The 22623-nt window shown below is 38.1% G+C and overlaps 1 protein-coding gene across 1 annotated transcript; it reads right to left on the reverse strand.

Moving 5' to 3' along the window:
• Positions 1-10368: 10368 nt before the first annotated feature.
• LOC130010391 (D-aspartate oxidase-like) lies at positions 10369-21977 on the reverse strand. Its single transcript, XM_050544482.2, has 10 exons — positions 21753-21977; positions 16648-16768; positions 15396-15469; positions 14921-14986; positions 14347-14401; positions 13520-13621; positions 12676-12746; positions 12121-12238; positions 11731-11826; positions 10369-10704 (listed from the first exon to the last, which is right to left on the reverse strand). The coding sequence occupies exons 1-10, from the start codon at positions 21935-21937 to the stop codon at positions 10585-10587; spliced, it is 1008 nt and encodes a 335-aa protein (XP_050400439.2). The 5' UTR covers positions 21938-21977; the 3' UTR covers positions 10369-10584.
• Between the last annotated feature and the right edge of the window lie 646 nt (positions 21978-22623).

Consider the following 22623-nt stretch of genomic DNA (forward strand, 5'->3'; position numbering starts at 1 on the left):
GTTCAGTTCATTTAGATCTGACTTAGGCGAAGTTTACTGAAATTATATTTTTTTTCAACAACCAGTGGGCTATAATCATTTCTTCATTTTGTAAGCTGATGTCGTGAGCAATGGAGATTCAAAATTAACATCAAGAAAACCCAAATGATGTTTTTTAAATAAATCTGGTAAGAAATGTTCTCAGAAATTTTATATACCGGTAAACAATGCAAAACTTGAAAATGTTTGTACAAATAGAGTCTACACGTAAATATCTAGGTATTACACTTCAGTCATCTGGTTCCCCATACTTTAAGATTATTAAAGCTTTTTCTCTATTAATGCTTCACCTCACATAACTTACCTATTTTGTTCATTAGTCGAACCTATTATATCGAATGTCATGCTTGGGGTACAGTAAACATTAAAACTACTTCAAAAATGAAAATTGTATAAGTATATTTTAAACAATCACGGACAACTAACTCAGTCAAATCAAAATATTTTTTAAAGAAAACATTTATAAGCCAATTATTCACAGCCATAAAAGATGAAAATCTCAATACAAAACCCAATTATATCGAGTCTTGTAAAACCCAATTATATCGAGTCTTGTAAAACTCAATCATATTGAGTCTTGGCAACACACTGACAAGAGTAAGATTGCCCACCATCTACCGACAATATAAAATCTGATACAATTCACTTTTTGGCGTTTTTTAAAACAATATTTTATTTAGTAATTGAAAGGGATCAAGAAACAGGCATAGCCTATATGACCTCTCTCACAAATTTTGCCCCATGGTCAGGGTATAATCGCCACACACGTTCTCTTTGAGACTGTTTGAAACAGGAATCAAGATGTTCAGGAGGCAACTTGACAAAGCTTGCTGAGAACCACAGGATTTTTCTAACAAAACAAGAGTTAAAATTGCTAAGAATTTGTACAACATGGGCAAATATATTTATGTGCACTGAGGAAGAATGACATAATTCATGATTCCCTCAAAAAATTAGACTAATAGTGCACTGAAGAACAACATGAGGGCCCTCAGTAAAATTAGACTGGAAGTTGAAACAGGAAGATACAGAGAATCTTTTATTCCTATTAATAAGAAAATATGTAAAAACTGTAATCTTCAATTAGTAGCAGATGAGAAACATGTTATATTACCTTTTTTATGACAATATGACAACAATCTCTCCATTTATAAAACCCCCACATTCAATTCAAATTAACAATACTTAGATGTTTGTATTGGATTCTTTCAATAATTGAGGAAGAACATACATGTAGCTTGGTAAGATGATATATGGCCTTAAATAGTTATAATTTACATTCAGATTTCCTGCATGTCATCATAAAAGATAACCTGAATCATCAGAGCAGTAACATCTAGTCTACCAGCTGAATGTCACAGTGTTTTTATGTTAGAAACAGAGCTGTTAGTCTAGCTACATGTACATGTACCAGCAAAATGTCATCAAAGTGATTAGACTTCTTTATATCATGCTATAGGCTAGAGCCTTTAAACTAAAAATTAATTACTGGTACATTTCTAATACCGGTGCATAGGTATGTGAAATACAACCGTACACCACAGTTAACAACCAAATAAAAACCAAGAAGACAAACACATGGACAAGACCATGGACCTTACATTTATGGAACTTACATAATATGTATGTATATCATAAGGTCCTTGACAAGACAAGTCTACAAATGATAAGCTTACCAATAATAAAGGCCCTTTAGAACTTCGGTAGAATTACAATTATGGAGTCTCTTCTCTCCATTAACCAATTAGGTTGTTTAGCATTCAGTATGACATGTCAATCATGTCATTAAAGAGAATTGTAAGGTTTACTAGCGTTAATAACCTGACTAACCTGGGTAAATTTATAAATTTGAATGAAAAAAATACAACCCAAAAACATTTCATTGAAGGGACTGGCAGAAATATTTACCAAAAACATTTACGTTTATACATGTATAATACTAGATAACAAACCTTAAACTCTTAACCCTCCGTGTTTCGAGATAAGACATGAGCCCATTACCTATAACATTGCAGCTGCGGGTGCGATTCACACCCGGCATTTTTAAACAAAATTGACAATAGTTTTAATCAAAACAACGATTGATTATTGTTATTTATAATATTTCTACAACACCCAACTACAATTAAGCATATAATCCTACCTGAAAAGGGTACAAATCGTCGTTTTTAAAATCGAGGTGTTAAGCCGTTACTAAGACGACCATCTTTTTAAACGATACGCTGTCATCATGAAGGCGGGGCTAAATATAAGGCTTTTATAACAGCCAATCAAAAGGACAATCGAAAGCACAGTAACTATGAATGGATTTCGATGGCGGTGAAATGGCAGACAAAAACAACGCTTCATTAATTTAAACGTGAATATTTGGAGTTAGGCGACAGTTGTGCCACTACATTGGCCTCTGTAAGTTTAATTAATCATAATATCATAAACTTATCTATTTTAAAGATGTTACATGCATTAATAAAGAAATTGAGTTTGCCACTTGGAACTAAAGGCATCCAATCATAGCTAAAAACAAACACATCAGTATATCTCAACGTTTTTAGCTACGTTCTCGTAGCTAGTATAATAGCAACATGTGACTTTTCCACAAGTGACACTTTATACATGGCATGGGAATATGACTAGGCTACATCATACATGCTTACTTTACAATAGTCATATTCACATGCCTGTGGTAGTGTATTTAATTCTTGCACTTTATTTTATACTTTTGTATATTGTATGCAGCCCTAGCTGAAACCGGTGTTTCGATGCAATAAAAATTCTATTCTATTCATTACCTGTGTGTGCAATGAGTAAACGGAAATGAAATGAAAGGGGGTTTAGTAACTTCCTTGTGCTACTGTTATGCTCCAACTGGGCTAATCAAGACAGGCATACAGTGTGCTATTATGACTGAGGGGAATGAGTCAACAGCTTTGTCTTCACACGTTAACCACACGTTACTGAACACGTTAACCATCTTCATTTCAATATTTTCTTTTTTTTTCCCCTATGTGTTTATTACATGCACGTACATGTGTATTTGTCACCAGCCGTGGTGGTGATTTAGTAGTAAACTGAAATACATGAATGGCTCCGAATGGCTCTGTGTAATGTAACTGTCGCTTCTGAATTTTTCGGCTGTAAAATATTATCCAGTAAATATAAATATACACGATTACCTGTGTAGCTTAGGTACTCGACAACCTTTTGGACTTGATAAAGAAATAATAACTGAAACCTGAAATAACAGCCAGTCATTATAAACACTCACCTCTCTTTCTGTATCATCACGAAAACATAAACATGCGGCCCGCTTCCGAAAACCGTCTTCATCGTATGTTCTTATAGATTTTAGTTTCTCTTTAACCATATTATTATACACCTGATTTGGTTCTGTTGGCAACATTCTGTGGCTATCTTGAATCCCATTTACATCTTCCACAAGTGAAAAAAGTGATAGTTAAGTTATTATAACCTCTGCACAACAACACGACCATATTACTTGTCAGATTCTAAACCGAGAAACGGACTCAGCACGCCGAGTGAAAGACTCCAGACGAGCCAATCGGTGTACATTATTTATTTCCGTCGACTTTTCACTGGAACAGGTTGTATTAGATGCATCAGAAAATATGTAAGGGATGAAACAAAATGATTTTATGGAAATTAGAGTAAACTATGCCAGGACAGTCGGATTATATTACAAAACAGTTTTACATATCAAAAAAATATTTTTTTGATTTTAGACAATACAGTATGATACCTCTTCATGATCAGTTAATGTCTAAAGGAAGCAAAAAATAGATTTTGAATATTTGACACATCCCATTTATTTGGATTTAGTGGAAACAACTTTAATTCAGTCTGCGATATTACCAAAGGAGGAAGCAGATGTTAACCCCAAGTAGTAGCAGCAGTAGTAGTAGCAGTGGTAGGCCTAGTAATAGCACAATTTGTCCCGTCTTAATTATCATCTAAACATAAACCACTGCCTTTACTAGAAGCAAGAACGGCGCAAGAAACCTTTTGTACAAAGTCACCGTGCAGAGATCTGGTAGGCTCACGAAAAATCATCCTAGATTTTTGTTTTCTTTAACCAGCCGCAAGAACAAACACACTGACGTGAATTTGTTTGCGTGTCTAATTTTTGTTTGTAGATGTCTATAGGTATAAATTAATAAAAGAATTTTTACTGTTGCATTGTATAAGATCGTAAAGAATAAGGCTATGTAGAAGAAAACCGGTGACGTTTCTGAATGTGAGTAGGCCTACCTAGTGGCGGGGGTGAGATTAGAATCGGATTCTGTGAGTCCACTTTTTGAGGGAAAAATTGGTGAATTATAAACTAGAAGCCACGTCTGCCTGCCCCTTCGCGCCTTTCGTCTCCAGCCCGTCCTCGTTCCGCTTGAGACTCGTTGCCGTCATGGTATCCCGTATCCCCTTCCGTTTGAATCCAGTTCAACATGATTTGGGGTATTGAATAAATAAACGAATAATTTATGTGATGAAAAATATTTTGTTTTTGATATTTTGGCGTCTGATGGTCACGGTTTTTGTTTTCCCATTTGTTTGCTTCCTTGAAATGTCCTGTTAAAATCGTGTTCATCTGATTATTATTAAATCAGTAAAACTAAAACGTAGTAGGCCCTATATGTATTTGGTATGTCATAATATACTATTCAAAAAAAGTAGGGGATATTTGATTTTGGGGGCATAATACTAAAATATGCAAATGACTACGAAAAAAAGTCACTATAGAACCTAACAGAAGAAACATTTCCAGTTACATGTGACGCCCAAACGCACCAATAGCTACCGCATGGAATGCAGGTGATGCTTGGGATCATCATGGGGGTCCAACCCAAGATTTGCACGACCCTGACTTTGAATGTTTGAGTCATTGTGGCATTGAATTCCAGGGTGGAAACATCAGTTTAATTGTTTTAGTGACCAGAAAACAAATTTTGATATGCGTCGGCTTACCCAAAATGAAAGGTTACGTGCCCTTGGCATGCTACAAATCGGCACAACACAGGTGGTTGTGGCGCGGACGATGAATGTTTCTCAGTCTGTCATAAGCAGGCTATGGTCCAGATACCGTGATACACAATCTGTACAGGACAGACCACGCTCAGGTCGACCAAGGGCGACAACTCAAGCCCAGGATCGATTTATCCGTACCTTGGCCTTGAGAAATCGTGTCATCACAGCAAATCAGATCAGCGCTCGTCTTCAAACAGACACTGGTGTGAGAGTGAGTGGCCAGACGATTCGGAATCGACTGCATAGGGGTCACCTTCGCGCCCGACGTCCTCGCGTGATCCCTTGTTTGAGAGATCATCACATTCAGGCAAGACGTCGTTGGTGTAGGGATCGTCAACACTGGGATAATCGACGCTAGAGCAATGTGATGTTTTCAGATGAGTCAAGGTTCACTGTTGATTTTTTGGACAGACGTAGGAGGGTGTGGCGTCGTCGAAACGAGCGCTTCCAAGACGTTAACGTCATCAGACATGATCGATTTGGGGGTGGTTCTGTTATGGTGTGGGGAGGCATCACTGTTGCTGGAAGAACGGCTTTACATGTTGTTGCAGGGCGTGTTACAGGCCAGTACTACCGGGACAACATCTTGGCAGTCCATGTTGTGCCGTTCTCACGACGTCATGGCCGCCGTTTCATCTTCCAGGATGACAACGCAAGATGTCACAGGGCCAGGATCGTTACAGGTTACCTCCAACAACAGAACATCACCACATTACCTTGGCCAGCACTGAGTCCCGACCTCTCCCCCATCGAGCATGTCTGGGACATGCTTGGACAGATGTTACGTCAACGTCAACAACGTCCTGCCAATGTCCAAGAACTTGCTGCTGCGTTGCAACAGGAATGGGACAATCTGGACCAAAATGACCTTAGACGTCTCATTAGGAGTATGCCACGTCGGATCAATGCTTGTTTGGCAAACAGAGGAGGATTTACCCGTTACTGACTTGGTTGTGATGCTGTGGTAACTTTGCTGTTTGACCCCGGGTATCATTTTACCCTTATAATGGTCAGTCTGTGCCTTACTTAGTCTAACGATCATTTGGAATAAATCGATGAATGTGAACTTCATTTCATTTTGTCATTTGTTTCTTCGTCAGTTTCATTAGGTGACTTTAATAACACTTAAAAATCAAATATCCCCTACTTTTTTTGAATAGTATATGTTGTGTCAAATCTCAGTTTCTCTGTTTTAGCCCGGGTAGAGTTGCTTATCCCAAGGCCCAGAGGACCCTGTCGCGGTCCATGCAAGCGAAGACAGATTTCAAGTCTGAAAGACTGAATTTGAATACGATTAATCTAAGACGTAGCTGCCATGGTCAAAAACGGGGCACTGTCTAAAAAGGGCATTGTCGAATTTGTGGCTCTTTTGATATCTCACCGTTAATTTCAGTATAACAATGAAAATACGAACAATTTAAATATTTCCTTATCCTGTGTATTGGGATATAAAATGTTACCCTTTCAAAAGTTATTAGCCTACCAAAAGTATTAAATTTCGGTTTAAACGTGCCATTAAAGCCCCCAATACCAGAATAAATGTTAAATGTTGACAATTGAGATATTCGTGGACGGTCTGGATTGCCAAATAATATTTGCTGAATAACCAAAGTATAATATTTCCTGGTCAATTCATTTATATTATAATTTATCTTTTGCTGTAATCAGAACAGTTGGACGTTAAACCCCGTTTCACTTCATTTCTTTTTCTGTAAAAATCGATCTATTTTGTATATGAGATCTAACCAGCATATTAAGTAATATGAGTATTTGTTTAATGTCAGATACCGATGTGCGTAAATGATTTATGAACCAACGTGGAGTTTAGCCCCCCATAAGTCATCCAGGGAATCGTCTGTTAAAGCCCATCTTCCAGAAGCAACGACTGCGAGTTTTAAGATGTACGTAGTTGAAGCGAGATCAAGCCTTCTATTGAAGATGGTTGAAGCCATGATCAACCATCAGTACTTTTTTCTTCTGCTTTGTAACAAAACACATTTGATGGTGTATGGCCTTAAAGCGCCAACGTAACAATCAAAAATTTATTCAACTCATTCAATTCTGGCTTAAGATACTATAATGGTGATAATATTTAATTGTGAATTGTTGGTATTTCCTTCTTTCAATATATCATTCGTTCATTATTCATTCTTTCATTTAAACATTTTTATTTTTCTTATGTTTCTATTAATCCTGCGTTGTTAATTAGACGTTAAGTTACTTATCTAATGACTGATCGATGACAGCAGACACATTAATGAGTTTAATTACTATCGTATTGTTTATTTTATTGCAATGTCTTGTATAGTTTAATCTCTCCTCTTTAATTTTTATTAGTAACCTTGGTGTATATTATTAATTATTTAGATACCATTTTATTATACCGATTTGTACATTGACAAAACATTCTAGGTTTCATCCCGTTTCCAGGACAGTTACTCTGCTTGTCGGACGTGCTGTTCTCCGTATATGATGTTAAATGTTTTCCGGTAATAAATAGTCTCAAGGATAGTTCCAGTCTTTAATTATTATCGAAGATTTACACTGTTACAATACATTGATTTGTAATGTGTTCATATCGTCACCTTTATTTGTCTTTGATAATAATAATAATTTTGCTATCTTCTTCGTACCTGCCCTGAAGGGTTTTTAAATATTTAATGTGCTTAATGACATAATAATAACAGTCTTTTCTTTAAAGGTGCATTATGTAAGAGCTAAATCTGCCTATTGCAGATCTTTTTTGGCCTTAATATATCAATTATTAATTAGACATTTATTCACATACCAAGCCCATAATCAACTCTCTTGTCCATCGGATGGTTGTGATTTTGAACGGATTGAAACACGGTCTCCATATTTTCTTCAAATATAAACTTAGTTCAGAATAAAGTAATTTGACTGATCTATCCAAAGTATTCCTTTTTCATTCTCTATTTGTAAACGATTATAGCGAGAACTGTCAGTTCTTTATCTAAATCTTAGATTATGCATCTTTAAAACAGTACATACTGCTTGCTTTTAAGCCACGTGTAAATGATCTGGCTTGTCGGGCCTTTAAACTCTGGCACGTTGGGACTTTAACATTATGATATCAATTCATTTGAAAGCAGTATACACATATTTGATATTTCTTTAGTTTGTGTTAGCCCTATGGATTATTTCTTTAGATTTGCATGAACCAATCCAAAATATTTTATTGAAATATATTGAATGCTAAACTGCTCAAAACGGGATATTGGCTGCACAGTGCACACGTATAGCGAATAGTATAACGATGCTAGGTCGATATGAAGCAAATGCGCAAAACATCGACTTACCTACCATTCATTACCACGAAACCCATCGCTATTTATATTACTATGAAGATAATCCCTTTCTAAACACTCGAACCACCTTCACATTCATTTGTATGATTCCTGCACAGGGCTATTTTTAGTTTTAGCTAGTTGAGATTAAATGATTATTTAAATTCGTATAAAGATAACCCCTTCAAAGCACTTGAACCAATTTCATTCATGTGTATGGTTCCTGCAAGAACCTATTTTTGGTTTTATCTGGTTACCATTAAATGGAAAGTTCACCGACACACAGAATGAGATCTTGGTGATATTGATTATAGTAAAATGTTTGTAAAGATCTCCATTTCTAAAGTGAGTATCTATGAGTCCCAGCCATGGGGAAAATGCCATCTTTCGTTTCCATCTCCAAGTGATTGTCTTCTGATATTCAACCACATATTAGCTTCCAAATGATTTACATTATCAACTTCCCATTTATACATTATAAAGTACTTTGAGATCACAGAAACAAAATCTAGATACATTTCGCACACAATTAAGAAAAAAGAAAAATCAATGATCACTAAGAGAAACTTTAACGCTCACTCGAAACAAACCAAGTCATTTCGGGACTAACATGGTACAATTTCATTTCAATATTTCGCATGCGCGTAGGGCTCTTCTGCAGTGGGAGGACAGACTGAAAACCCACGCGGTTGGGCAGGCAACCCTACTCCCAGTGGCGGCGCCAAGGGGGGGGGGGCAAGGGGGGCATCTGCCCCCCCCCCCCATAAATCTGGTCTGCCCTCTGTTTGCCCCCACCCAATAATTTTAGAAAATAAAAAAAAGTATTTGTGATACGTTTCGGTAATCAATACCTTCTACGGTGAATAAATCCCACATCCCCACTCAGTCATAAACTTGCATGTTGTAGAGCATTTCCGACAGTCTATTTTTCAAAATTTTCTTAGGGAGGTCCCCAATGGACTCGCTAGTTTGGCGCTCACAAGGGGAATTCGTTGAGGTTCGCAAGTCCGTTCGTTTGACATTTTGTTCTCTGGTCGGATAAACTAGTGATCAGGTAACGGACGGTATCTGGTAAGATCTATTTATCTCGACGATCGGTGCTTGACTTAATACTGACAGACAGCATTTCCGGCAGTCTATATTTCAAAATTTTCTTGGGATTTCCCCCATACCCTCTGTAAGGACTCCCTACTTTGACGCTCGTGAGTGGGCTTCGTCGAGATTCGCAAGTCCGTTCGTTTGACACTTAACCTCAATGATCAGTGCCAGGCTGCATTTCAGGCAACTTGTTTTTCAAAATTTTCTGGGGAGGCCCCCCTACCCGAACAGGTAGGGCTCTCATATTTTCGTTACTAAAGTAACTACCCCTACCCCTAGTTGAAGCTCGTGCCATTGCCCCCTGAACCTTGGACTTTGCCCCAGCTTTGCCCCTCCTATTGAGACGCACAAGCTTGGGATCGAGACAGACCACACCACTTGACTCGATGACAAATCTGATGATCTAAAACGCATGCGTTAGTCACCCCACCCCACCCATTATATAGGGTAAAAGAAAGTAACAAAACATAAAAAAAGAGCAGAAAGTATAATAGTCAAATTTGAACCAAACTGATTATGGGAGAGAGAGAGAGAGAGAGAGAGAGAGAGAGAGAGAGAGAGAGAGTTTAACGTCCACTCGACACAAACTAGGTGATTTCGGGACTAACATATGGTTCAATTTTATTTCAATAATTCGCTTGCGCGTAGGGGTCTTTAGCCGTGGGAGGAAACCGTGGACAGGCGCCCCTACTCCTTGTAACGTACAACCGGGGATTCGAAACCACGCTAGTTGACTCAATGACAAGACCTTATGATGCAGCGAGCACACACTAACCATTCGGCCATTCACCCCCCTCCCCCCAATTAAATGAGGAAGTTTTTATGGTGGTTTCGGTATGAGAAACAGCATGATTAAACACGATTAAATGAAATGGTACTATTTATTTTGTATTTGGTACAGCATTTGATGATGAAATTGACAGTTAATGATTGTTGCGTTATTATGGAAATCATCATGAAACGCATTCTAGATTATATACCATTTTATTCTAGACTGAACCTTTCCAGACCATCCTTTATTCTTCTGACAAATTCTTAAGTCAAAATCAAAACGATGTGCGGCAGTCACGAGTACAACGTCGGCCAGGTAACCCTAGTAAGTTTATAGCTTAGAATTAACTGTTGTACTGTTTGTAATATCTTGTAGTAAATCGACAACTGTTTGAGCACACCCCCAGTGTAATGTGATACCTGCTCCGCCATGACCATAGTTATGTATAACCTGTAAAATAAACACAAGGTTGCCAGGCTACTTATATAATGTTCACCACCGTGAAGGGAGGTGACGTTCGTCGCAGTACGTCGCAATGTAAGTCAAGGGATCAAAAATACCCCATTGACAAGGGGATTTCAATGATACAGACAAATACTCTGCGAAAAATTGATGTGTGGCTTGAACTTGCTATGGTGTATCAGTCTATTACAAAACTCTCACCTCTGCAAAGTTTACACGGTTTTGGTGATATGGTTTAAACTCTGAAACCACCAGTCAAATGATCAAAGCAAGTTTGGAAAAAATCCGAACTCTTAACTGTTACAGAGCGTTTACAAGATTTCGAGGGGTTACAAGATTTGTGGACGTACATAAGGACCGATGGATTGTAGCGGGCGTATTAAACAACAAAGATATCAAAACAAGCATTATCCTTGTAAAATCAATATCCTTATGCCTGATTTTCACGTACATGTATATGTTTTCGCCAGGGGGGATTTTTTTTGTATTTCTATGTAGGCCTATACTGAAAATCGCTGAAAATATTGGGAAATCCCACGTAATTGAAGTCATAAGTGAAGATTTTCCTCTACGGCGTGGCGGCCAACAGTGTTTTCATTCAATATCCTCCTTTGAAAAAACATTTACACACATCGTGTCATTTTTAAGCAGCGGTAGTATGACTTAATCCGGTTAAGGATGGGCATAGTAGAAGTGAGAAAAAAACGATGCGAAAATAGTCGCTCATCGACTTTACGTGGCAACGCTTACACGGAAACTAACTTATTAGGCGGACATTGAAAGCGGGCCTTATATCATGCAATCGTCTAATATTCACTCGCAACATAATATGCAGCTTTGGTATTCGAATATACATCACTGAATCTATCATTGTGGTTAAACCTTTGTTGGGGCGGCAATTCTTTTAACTACATTTATTCTTGTAATATATAGACTCTTTAGTGCACTACTTGCATACTAATTATAATTTAATTAACATCTACACTTTCTTTTAGGACTTGAAATAGTTCTTACTCGGCATTTGGTATGTTGTGAGGCAGGTTCCAACTCTAATCTAACACTCTTTCTACCTGGACGTAAACCAACCCAACTGTGATCTATAGTCGCCATCTGTGGTGACAAAAATATAAATATCATTCCATTATTTACACTTTAAATTTATATTAGGCTACTAGATAATATGACTAATGTGCTCAATAACCAAACAGGAGACCCGGGTTCGATCAAGAAAGGTCCGAGAAAGGAATAACGTCTAGTCGTTTAGATGGGACAAAAAACATAGTTCCCGTGTACACGGTGGTGTGCACATCAGATAACCCTTTGTTGCTGCCGGGCTACGAATGCATGGCGAATGCCTGTCCTTATCAATCCTTTAAAATATACCTATACATTGAGAAAACTTACTTTTAAACTGGGTAGAATTTGACAACATCTCTCGAACAAAGCTAACCTGTCTTCCCGGCGAGAGTATTTATTCCAGTTACCTTTCTGGTATGTTCCTCCCAATGCAACATTTTTGGATCTGTCATAGAAATAAAGATTAACGACCACCCACCAAACATTTTAAAATGCATACTCTTATAATACGCAAGGTATTCAGAAAAACCCAATGTTGGCCTAGAAAGATTTTCTGCCGTGGTTTCCCCTTGTCAGATATGCAGGACGAAGGGTGTGGCATGAAACATCGCCTAGTCGTTCGGATGGGACGACAAACCGAGGTCCCGTGTACACGATAGCGTGTACGTAAAATAAAACGTGATTGTCGACATATAACTTTTGTGCCGCTGCCCAGGCAAAGGTTTCCTCATAGTACACTGTACTGTGAATCCCCTTTACATACACCCTGATGGAGTAGAAAAATCATTAAAAATTTTTTATCAAATCCATTCAGCAATACGTATCCTCTAAGAGCCCAAGTGGAGTTATTCCCCCTGCACAGATGTTTAAATTATTTATTACCCTGGTAAAATATAAGTAACCTCGTCACCAATCTCTTGAGAATAAAAATGTTTAATCCATGGTGCATGAACCTGAAATGTAAATAGCATTTAATAGTTTAACGTTCACTCATTGACGCTCCAACAATTCAAATTAAATGTTATAGAGATTACAGCCGTTACAGAATTAAGAAATACATGTACTTTTGAGATAAAACATTTTCTTAGAAAAAACATTGAAATCGAATAATTCTAACTTGAAGTAGGACTATTATGTTGATAACCTTTGACTGCACATCGAAATGTTTATTCTCTTAGATTAAAAATATATGTATAATTTACAATCTTTTTCCTCGTGGAATTTATTTTTACTTAGATGTGGTCAAATCACATAATAACAACTGTCTTTACCTTGACAAAATAGTAGTCTTTGACCGTTGAAATAAATATTTAACAAAGAAAACTCAAAGAAACAGTACGTTAAGTTGCAACTTTATCAGTACATAATTTCTTATCTTACAAACCGGGGATCACGTGGCTAGGTGGGTAGAACGCTGGCTCGCTAGCCTGGAGGTCGGGTGTTCGATCCCTTCATTGGCCGAAGGACGGAGGGCCTGTCAAGGACAGCTGTCTGGTCCTTCGGATGAGATGAAAAACCGAGGTCCCGTGTGTGTATACATTGGAATACACGTAAAAGATCCCTTGGCAGTTGGAATTCGATGTAAGAGTAGGCGATAGTGCCGCTGCCCGGGCAAAATTTCCCCCATAGCACACTGTATGGCGTATGCTCGTCTTCATTAGCCCAGTTCGGAGCAGAACAGTAGGACGTTAAACCCCATTTCATTTCATTTCATTTTCTTACAAACCCGAATAGTTTCCCCTCGGATAGGAAACACATCTTTATCATCCAGTAACTGATATGAACGTAGTCCAGAACAATCGATGATTATGTCATACAACGGATATAGCTGAAATATGAGACAGAAATTAAATAAAAGTTATACGAAACATTGTAGAATTTATTTTAATAAAATGCTATTTTGGAACCGGCATCCCACATCTTGATTCTGTAGCTTATAAGACAAACTCTTTACACTCAAAATTATGGATGGGACATTCGGGGAATTTGTATGGCGGACGGGTGACGACAGGCTGCAAAAGAAAGTATACACCCAAATGTCGTTACTATGTCTTGAATTTTAATCAAGTGAGCGACCTGCTTGTTGTGACTACTTTTGTGAAATTACTGACCGCTCTATTGTTGCTGTCCTAAATCTAAATCCTTTTTCAAGTCAAGTCGAAATTTTTAATCTATTAAATGTGCATTTTAAAAGGGCTAAATTGACTTGTTTCTGGCTTCAAATCTTACAATTTTTTTTTTATTTAAACATTTATTAGCATGGCAAGACCATAGTCAACCCTCTGGGATTTTAAGTAGATTAGAACACCTTACCCAATTAAGAGTTTAACGATAAAATAGATAATCGAGACTTAATAAGCAATCTACGTTACATTTTGTCAAAACACCGAACATTCATAACTTCGCACAGAATAAAGTAATTTGGCTGAACTTTTTAATATATTCATTTTTCTATATCTATTTTGGACCATTATAGCAAGAATGTTCAGCTCTTTTTCTAATTCTTACATAACGCATCTTTAAGAATAATTATGTCAATATATTAAGACTAACCTCGTCTAAAGATTGAATAGTTCTATTTATAATCTTCCCACCTCTATCCATGTATCTAAAGAAAGGAAAGCAACATTTTATAAAATGAAGGAAAATAATAAAATGGTGTTTAACGTCCTACTGTTCTGCGCTGACTGGCCTAATGAAGACCTGCATAAGCCATACAGTGTACTTCGAGGGAATTTTGCCCGAGCAGCGGCACTATGGCTTACTCTTATATGGAATTCCAAATGCCAAGGGATCTTTTACGCGCAAGCTAATGTATACACGGGCCTTGGTTTTTCGTCCCATCCGAACGACAGCTGTCCTTGTCATGCCTTCCTTCCTGCACCACTAATGAACTTTTTCGGCCAATGCAGGAATCGAATACGCGACCTCCAGGATAGCGAGCCAGCAGCGTCTTACCCACTTAGCCACTGTGGCTCCTCTAAAGTGAAGTAAAGAATATGGCGCCAACAAAATACTGCCAGACATTATGTTGATAACATTAAAACATTGGAGAACATAATTGCACGTATTTGCTAAATATACCAGTATACAAAAATAATTATACACAAACATAAATACTACTTACCTTTTCATTAACCATGGTAGATAAGAAGTACAATCTACTAAATATGATGTGAAAAATTGTCCCCATCTACAAGATAAAATAAATCAAAATCAAAATTCATATTTAACACATTGGTTTTGAGATGAACAATACAATGTGTCTTGATTATCAAAAATGTTTATTTACTTGGTTATTATATATTATTGGAAACGGCTTTGGCTTTAAATTTCATATTAGACATTAAGGAACCGCAGTGGCTCAGTGGGACAGACGGTAGCCTTTGATTCGATCCCGGTGTTGGAATTCGAAATAAGAGTAGGCCGTATCCTAGTAGGTGCAAAAAAGTGGGACAGAAAGTGAAAATCTCTAATAGCGCCATTCACAAAAAGAAATATTTCACATTCTGATTGAGGATTGCATATCATTGCGATATTGCTAAACCGACTCCTTGTGTTAATTCGACGAGCTAACTTTGGTTAGAAAGCTATGCATCTACCTGGCCTTAGGAAATAATTTCATCTCTTCTTTTGTTAAAACTCTACTGGAAACATCTCCATGTATATTTACTTGCTGGAAAATAAACTCAAAATAAAGCACTATAATTATTGTCCCGTCTCCGTTGCAGTCACCATCTATACATTTGTAGAATTTGGAATGTAACTTTAGACATTTACGCTATTAATCAGAAGAAGGTGAAAATTTAGATTTAGAAATTGAAAAGATGTCAATCGTCTTTATCAGCCGCTACTATTACAGAGAAGGGTTTACACGATTGCATTCTAAATGGCCATGCAAGATACGCAAACATTTTGCAATAGATGGACGGAGAACAGGGAAAATCAATAGAGCCCATCCCCTCTTTGTCCCAATATTTAACACCAAATTAGAAAAAAAATTCTATTAAAACTGTAGACTCTATCTCATTCGAATGGTTTTCGGCAAAAGGGTGCTAACTTCGGAATGGAAAGTCAAGGATCGTTGAATATAAATAGGGTTCAGTCTCTCATGGCCCCGATGCTACACACCAAATTAAAACTGATACCACTGTCACGTTTGGAAGGTTTTCGGTAATTCTATCTTCAGACTAGATGATTGCAGAATGCACCTATCGCATTCACAAAGTTTTCGGCTAAGGGGGCATAACTCTGAGACGACATGTCATGGAACGGTTCGTCCTCTTAAGACCCCATTGCTTCAAACCAAATCTGAAAAAAATATGTTGATAAATATAGACTTTATTGCCTTCACAACGTTTTCGGAAAAGGCGCATAGCTTTGGAAAGGAATGTCCGATGCACACCACATTGAAACTCATTCAAGATCTTTTAATCCTTAACATATCTTTTAAGTGTCATCTACATTTCGATAAAAATTATGGTCTTCACACTTTGCAGGCTCTAACTCCAAGATCATTTAATCCTTAATTAATTTTCATCTGAATCGGACAAATATAGGGGGCCCACAAGCTAAAAAGGCCATTAATCGTACAGGGGCAATAATCCAGGAAACGTCCAAAATCGAGCTCGTCCGAGATCGTTGGGATATAAACGTGATTTTTCGTACAGTCAGGGGCAATAATCCATGAAACTGCCAAAATCGAGCTCGTCCGAGATCGTTGGGATATAAACATATCTGTTAAATGTCGGATAAAAATTGTGACGTTTAAATTGTCCAGAATCAAAATGTGAACGGACGGACAGGGACGACAACATAATACGTGTACATGAAAATGTAGGCGTATAAAATCACCGAATACTCATCTAGACAGTCAGTGGCCCAATATCCCGATACTTGTTGAACTCGAGCACTACCAGCTTCAACGGAGAAAGTCATATCTTTCAAATGATCCCAGGTTTCGTTGGCCCATTTTCTGAAAGTATAGAATTTAAAGGACTATATGAATGAGATTTTTTTTGAAGTTGTAACGAAAACGTTGTGCCACGATCCAATCGACCAATGTTATATAATATCAGAGAGACCACTCGTGCTAACCAACTTAAGAAGTTTGAAAATCTTAAAACCACCACTGTCCCTAGCTCTACCATTAAAAACAAAGATGATTACCTCATTAAAACAGTTATCAACCTCAGTAGCCGTATCCTGACCGATGACCAAATCACACTGTTATCCCGAGGTTTGAAGTTCACGCCAACCAACCGCTCAGCTAACCAAGACCTGCTCATCGCCAACATTGAGAGAGGCATGAGACAATTAGCACCCGGTGGCAAGATTGGTTTCCTTCGACATCAAATAGTTGATCTAATTTCTAAATCCAAAACGCAGCGACAAACCGACAATCTTACCAAGTCCCAAAAGATTACCCTGCAAGAACCGAAGAAAGACCAAACTATCAGCATTGTAGCCGCCGACAAAGGTAAATCCACTGTAATAATGGACAAAAGAGACTATCTGGACACTGTGTCCCACCTACTCTCAGATCGCACCACTTACAGAAAGATTAGGAAGGACCCTACCAATAGCTATAATGACAACCATACCGCCCAGTTAATGAAACTTAAAGAGCGTAAGCGAATTACAACTTCCCTATTTTATAAACTTAAGCCGTCCCATCCTAGGTCGCCGTATGCAAGAGCTACAATTAAAACACATAAGAACCCCATTAAAGCCAGACTTTTAGTATGCTCCAGAGATTCTGCATATTACAACACTGCCCAGCACTTGTCAAAACGCCTCTCTCCATTAGGAAAAGAAGCCTCCTCATTTATCAAAGATTCCAAAGATTTCTGTGAAAAACTACAAGACCTACCTAATAATGTGCAAATGTTATCATATGATGTCATAGATCTCTTCACCAATATCCCTCGTGACGAATCCCTAGCAGCACTACGGCACAGACTTGAGTCCTTGGAGAGTCCAATTGATACCAACCTTAGTACTGAAGATATAATCATGCTTACCAAATCTTGCATAGATTCTACCTACTTTTCCTGGGGAGGAGACTACTACGAACAGATACACGGACTACCGATGGGAAGCCCCTTGTGACCTATTCTTAGTGAGATCTACATGACAAGTTTTGAGAAGAGTGCCCTATCCACCTCAGCAGTCCAACCCACAACATGGCTTCGTAGGGTTGACGATACGTTCGTCATCCTCCAACAGAACGAAGATCCTAACTTCCTCCTTCATCACCTCAATAGCCAAAACAACAGAATTAAATTTACCATAGAAAAAGAAAAGAACCAGTGTCTCCCATTTTTAGATGTCCTAGTTACGAAATCTGATCATAAACTCACCACCAGCGTGTATGGAAAACCCACCCACACTGACCAAAACATCAACTTTAAATCTAACCATCCTCACAGTGTAAAGACAGCTACCATAGCCGCACTAGCGCGCCGTGCCATCAACAACCGCAGCAAAGATTCCCTCAAAACAGAACTTGACCACATTGAAGAAGTCCTCACCAAATACAACAGCTATCCAAACCAATTAGTGCAGAAAATCATCAAGACTACCACTAACAGTGCCACAGAAACCACTAAACCAAAACCTGACAAACTACCAGTAAGAATCACCATACCATTTCAAGGGAAGGTATCTTATCACCTTAGGAGACTCCTCAGCCCAACAGGGATCCAAGTCACATTTTCTAAAGGACGAACCCTACAAGACATCCTAAAGGCAAATGGCAAGCTTTCTCCGAATAAACCACCTCCTCTAAAAGACTGTGTTTATGAAATTGCCTGTTCGTGTAATAGTAAATACATAGGAGAAACTAGACAGTCCCTGGACAAACGAATCAGTCAACATAAGTCAAAATCCTCTACTACTAACTCAGCTGTGGCCCAACATCTCCAATCTAACCAAGGACATAGAATAGAGTCATACAAAACCCTGGCAGTTAATCTCCCCATAGAAAAGACACGCAAACTAATTGAGGCGATTCATATCAGAAGAAGCACACCAGATCTTAACCGCGACATTGGGATATTTTTGTCGAGCGCGTACGATCAAATTATCAAATAATCAAATCATATATATGCATTACTTTATTCCTAATTACTACACACATGTAATATTACTTTGTCATTTTTTATTTTGTTTACTCTCCACTAGTTTTTAGTCCTTTTAATTAATATGATCTACAGTCCAATCAGATGCCTGTACCAGCTAAAACCTTTGGAATCACTCTGTTATCAACACTGCAATTATTATCTGGCTTTATCAATACATTAGCTCCTATCCTTAATCAGTTGTGCCTATTTTGTTTTGTTGTTTTGGGGGGTTTTTTGGTGTTTTTTTTATGTTTTTTTTATGTTTTTTCAAAGTGGTGTACAAATTATTGTGTAAACACCGAAAACCCCTATCACCAACACTTAGATTATGTACACATCACCACTACTCAGTGGCTTTTACAAGTTAATTAGTCCCTTTTATCTTGTTATTGTATATCATAACCCCACTGTGTCATAGGCCTTTGATCTTATTGTTGTCATGTATGGTTTCAACCTTGTTATTGTAATTTTGTCTATATATCTTGCCTCAAATTTTGTTATATTGTATTAGCTTGAAAACGTTGAGAGAATACTCTTCGAAACGTCGCCTAAATAAATCAGTAGCTGTTTCCATAAGTATGTTTATAGTTTATTTATCTGCCCAGTTACTAAATGCCACTTAAAGAATATTATATAATATTATGGAACTGTCATGACTAAACGGACAATGACTAACTAGTTGCTGTTGATACGGCGTAAACACTATCAATTGAAGCGAAGCAACAACAGGGTTTTAACGTTTTAATTGTCTGCACTAACCGGGCTATGAGGGATCGCGACGTGCCCGCCTATAATCTTCATCGAATTCCAACTGTCAAAGCTTCTGAACGGTTACATACGTGGACCTCGTTTTGTTTTGGTCTAATCCGAGTTGCTAGACGTTTTTCCTTGTAAGACCATGCACCACTGACAAGGGGACACCAGACTGCAATGTCCGGTTGAACTTTCTCGACCAACACCAGAATCAACCCAGGAACCTCGTTATTAGTGATCCAACTTCATACTCACTCCGCCACCCTGACTCCCATTACTAATTTCTACTTTTTCTTCATGAAATGGGGTTTAACGTCCCACTGTTCTGCTCTGACTGGGATAATGAAGGCGGCCATACATCATACAGTGTGCTTTGAGGATTATACCCGCACAGTAGCGCTACGTACTACTTTTATATCGAATTCCAAATGCCAAGGGATCTTTTAGGTGTACACCGGATCTCGTTTTTTGTACCATCCGACCGACTTAAAGTTTTCCCATAACGGGCCCTCTGTCCTGCACCACTGACAACGGGGAACCACGCCGGAAAATTCCGATGAACTGTCTTCGCCAATAACGGGATCGAACACGAGACCTCCAGGTTAGCGAGTCATAGCAACTCCAAGAGTAGACACTATCAATAGAGGTAACTAGCATACAAAGAGAGGTCAGTTTTCATAAATTTAAAAGAAAACCCTATAAATAGAGGTAACTAGCATACAGAGAGAAGAGAGAAAGAAATGGGGTTTAACGTCCACTCGACACAAACTAGGTCATTTCGGGACTAACATATGGTTTAATTTTATTTAAATAATTCGCTGGTGCGTAGGGGTCTTTAGCAGTGGGAGGAAACCGGGGGACCCGGAGAAAACCAACAAGGTTGGACAGGCGACCCTACTCCTTGTCACGTACAACCGGGGATTCGAAACCACGCCAGTTGACTCAATGACAGGCCGTATGATACAGCACGCACGTGCTAACCATTCGGCCATCCAACCCCTCAACTAGTATACAAAGAGCAGGTCAGTTTTCATAAATTTGAAAGAAAACCAATAAATATAAATCCAAGAAAACTACATGTACACTAAGCATGAGACGTGAGCTGCAAATTCATCATTATACACACACTATATACTTCGTGACCTAATAAGACAACTTATACTTATCTGGCCTTTTTAATTTATTTTAAATAGACATGCCTACTTCAGCATATTGACGTGTTATGATTCACCGAATTTTCTATTTTAAACAAACTGATCCAAGGTCGTTTCTATTAAAGGGCCGCGGGTCGATATATGTCCTACAGCAGTAAATCGGGATATGGCTGTCACTAGATAAGGGACACGAGAAAAAGTAGCAAAATCCCGTGCATTCCCCCGTTTTTATTCATTCTGTTCTTAATAAAAACGTGGTAATGCACGGACTTTTTCTAATTTTTTCGTTATCTTTTATCTACTGACAGCCAATTCTTTTTTTGAATTGTCAGATATCCTCTCATCGTCTCATATAACAACTTTTCATCTTCAACGGAATTATCAGTGAAATGAAATTCGACCGTTTGTCTGTTACCGCTCGTTACTTCAGTCAGTTATATAGAAGGACAACTCATGTTTGTCATGTTTGACGTCACTTTCCGTTTCTTCACGTGCTTGTTACACAACTCCCGTAGCAATGATCTCTGTGTTAAAATTATATTTTATAATGACTGACACCAATATTGTCCTTTAACTACCTTGGTTTTTTTGGGGTTTGTTTTTTTTTTTTGGGGGGGGGGGGGTGTTTTTTTTTCTTCATTAATTTTTGATATAATTACTGCTCTTGTCGTATGTGCATTATTATCATAGAGGTTTTCTCGTGAATTAAATTACCGGTAATCATAATTTAGAAAAGAATCAAACTGACTAGTCGTTTTCCGCAAATATTACAGCGTTCAAGGAAAATAACTCTTGTTTATGGAAAGAATACTTTCGGAAATATACACGCTAGCGCATCATAATATTATCCAGTACAGTTCTACTATGCCATGCCATTCTCGAGGTCTTATACTCAAACCTTAACCTCATAAACCAAAATTTTACTTACTCCAGCAAATCTACAGGCGTATTACCTACAGCAAACACTTCAAAAATAGCACCAGCGCCGTCCGACGTGGTATTCGGTGAAAACTTATCAGCAATAATTGTGATGGCAGCACTTGGGTATCTATCTTGAATTCTGACAGCGGAAGACATTCCAATAACTCCAGCTCCAATAACACAAATCTTCATCTTGACTTGATATTCATAGACATGAAAGTACACGCTGAAGTTTATCGCTGACTCAGTGTTGATATAGTGTACTAAGTTCAAGGTCGCAAGGAGGAAAGTTTTTGAGCTCCTTAAAGCGGACAAACCATAACGGCTATATAGAAATGTAAATCCCAATAATTTATTGGGAATATTAGGTTATATTCTTTTTAGAGAAATGCTAATTGTAGGCCGGCTGGGGAGGTTCGGTTATTTCCGGTGTCTACAATGGCTGCTTTGCGCTTTATATAAATGAGTATGTTGGGGAATACTAACCCTAACCCTAACCCTTTGAAGCGGGGTAAAGGGTAAACTGGATTCAAGTTCAGTTAGGGTTAGGGTTAAGATTAGTATTCCCAAACAAACTTATTTATATAAAGCGGCCATTTTGGACTCCAGAGATTCCCAAACCTCCCCAACCGGCATACAATATTAGCATCCCCCTATATTTTTGACGATGTCTTCGGCTTTAACGGACACTGTCGTCACTGCTAGTAACGTGACTAGTAACGTGACGCTTTGACGTCATTAAGTGCTGCAACTCGAAGTACAAGTCCGTACACGCCATATTTCAATACGAAACTAAATTAAATTTAGTTACCACTACCAGTCACCAATTCGGAACAATGGAAAGTTTCACGTGATGACAGTCCGGGAAAACAAGCATC

The sequence above is a fragment of the Patella vulgata genome, chromosome 4, assembly GCF_932274485.2.
Source record: "Patella vulgata chromosome 4, xgPatVulg1.2, whole genome shotgun sequence".
NCBI lineage: Eukaryota > Metazoa > Mollusca > Gastropoda > Patellidae > Patella > Patella vulgata.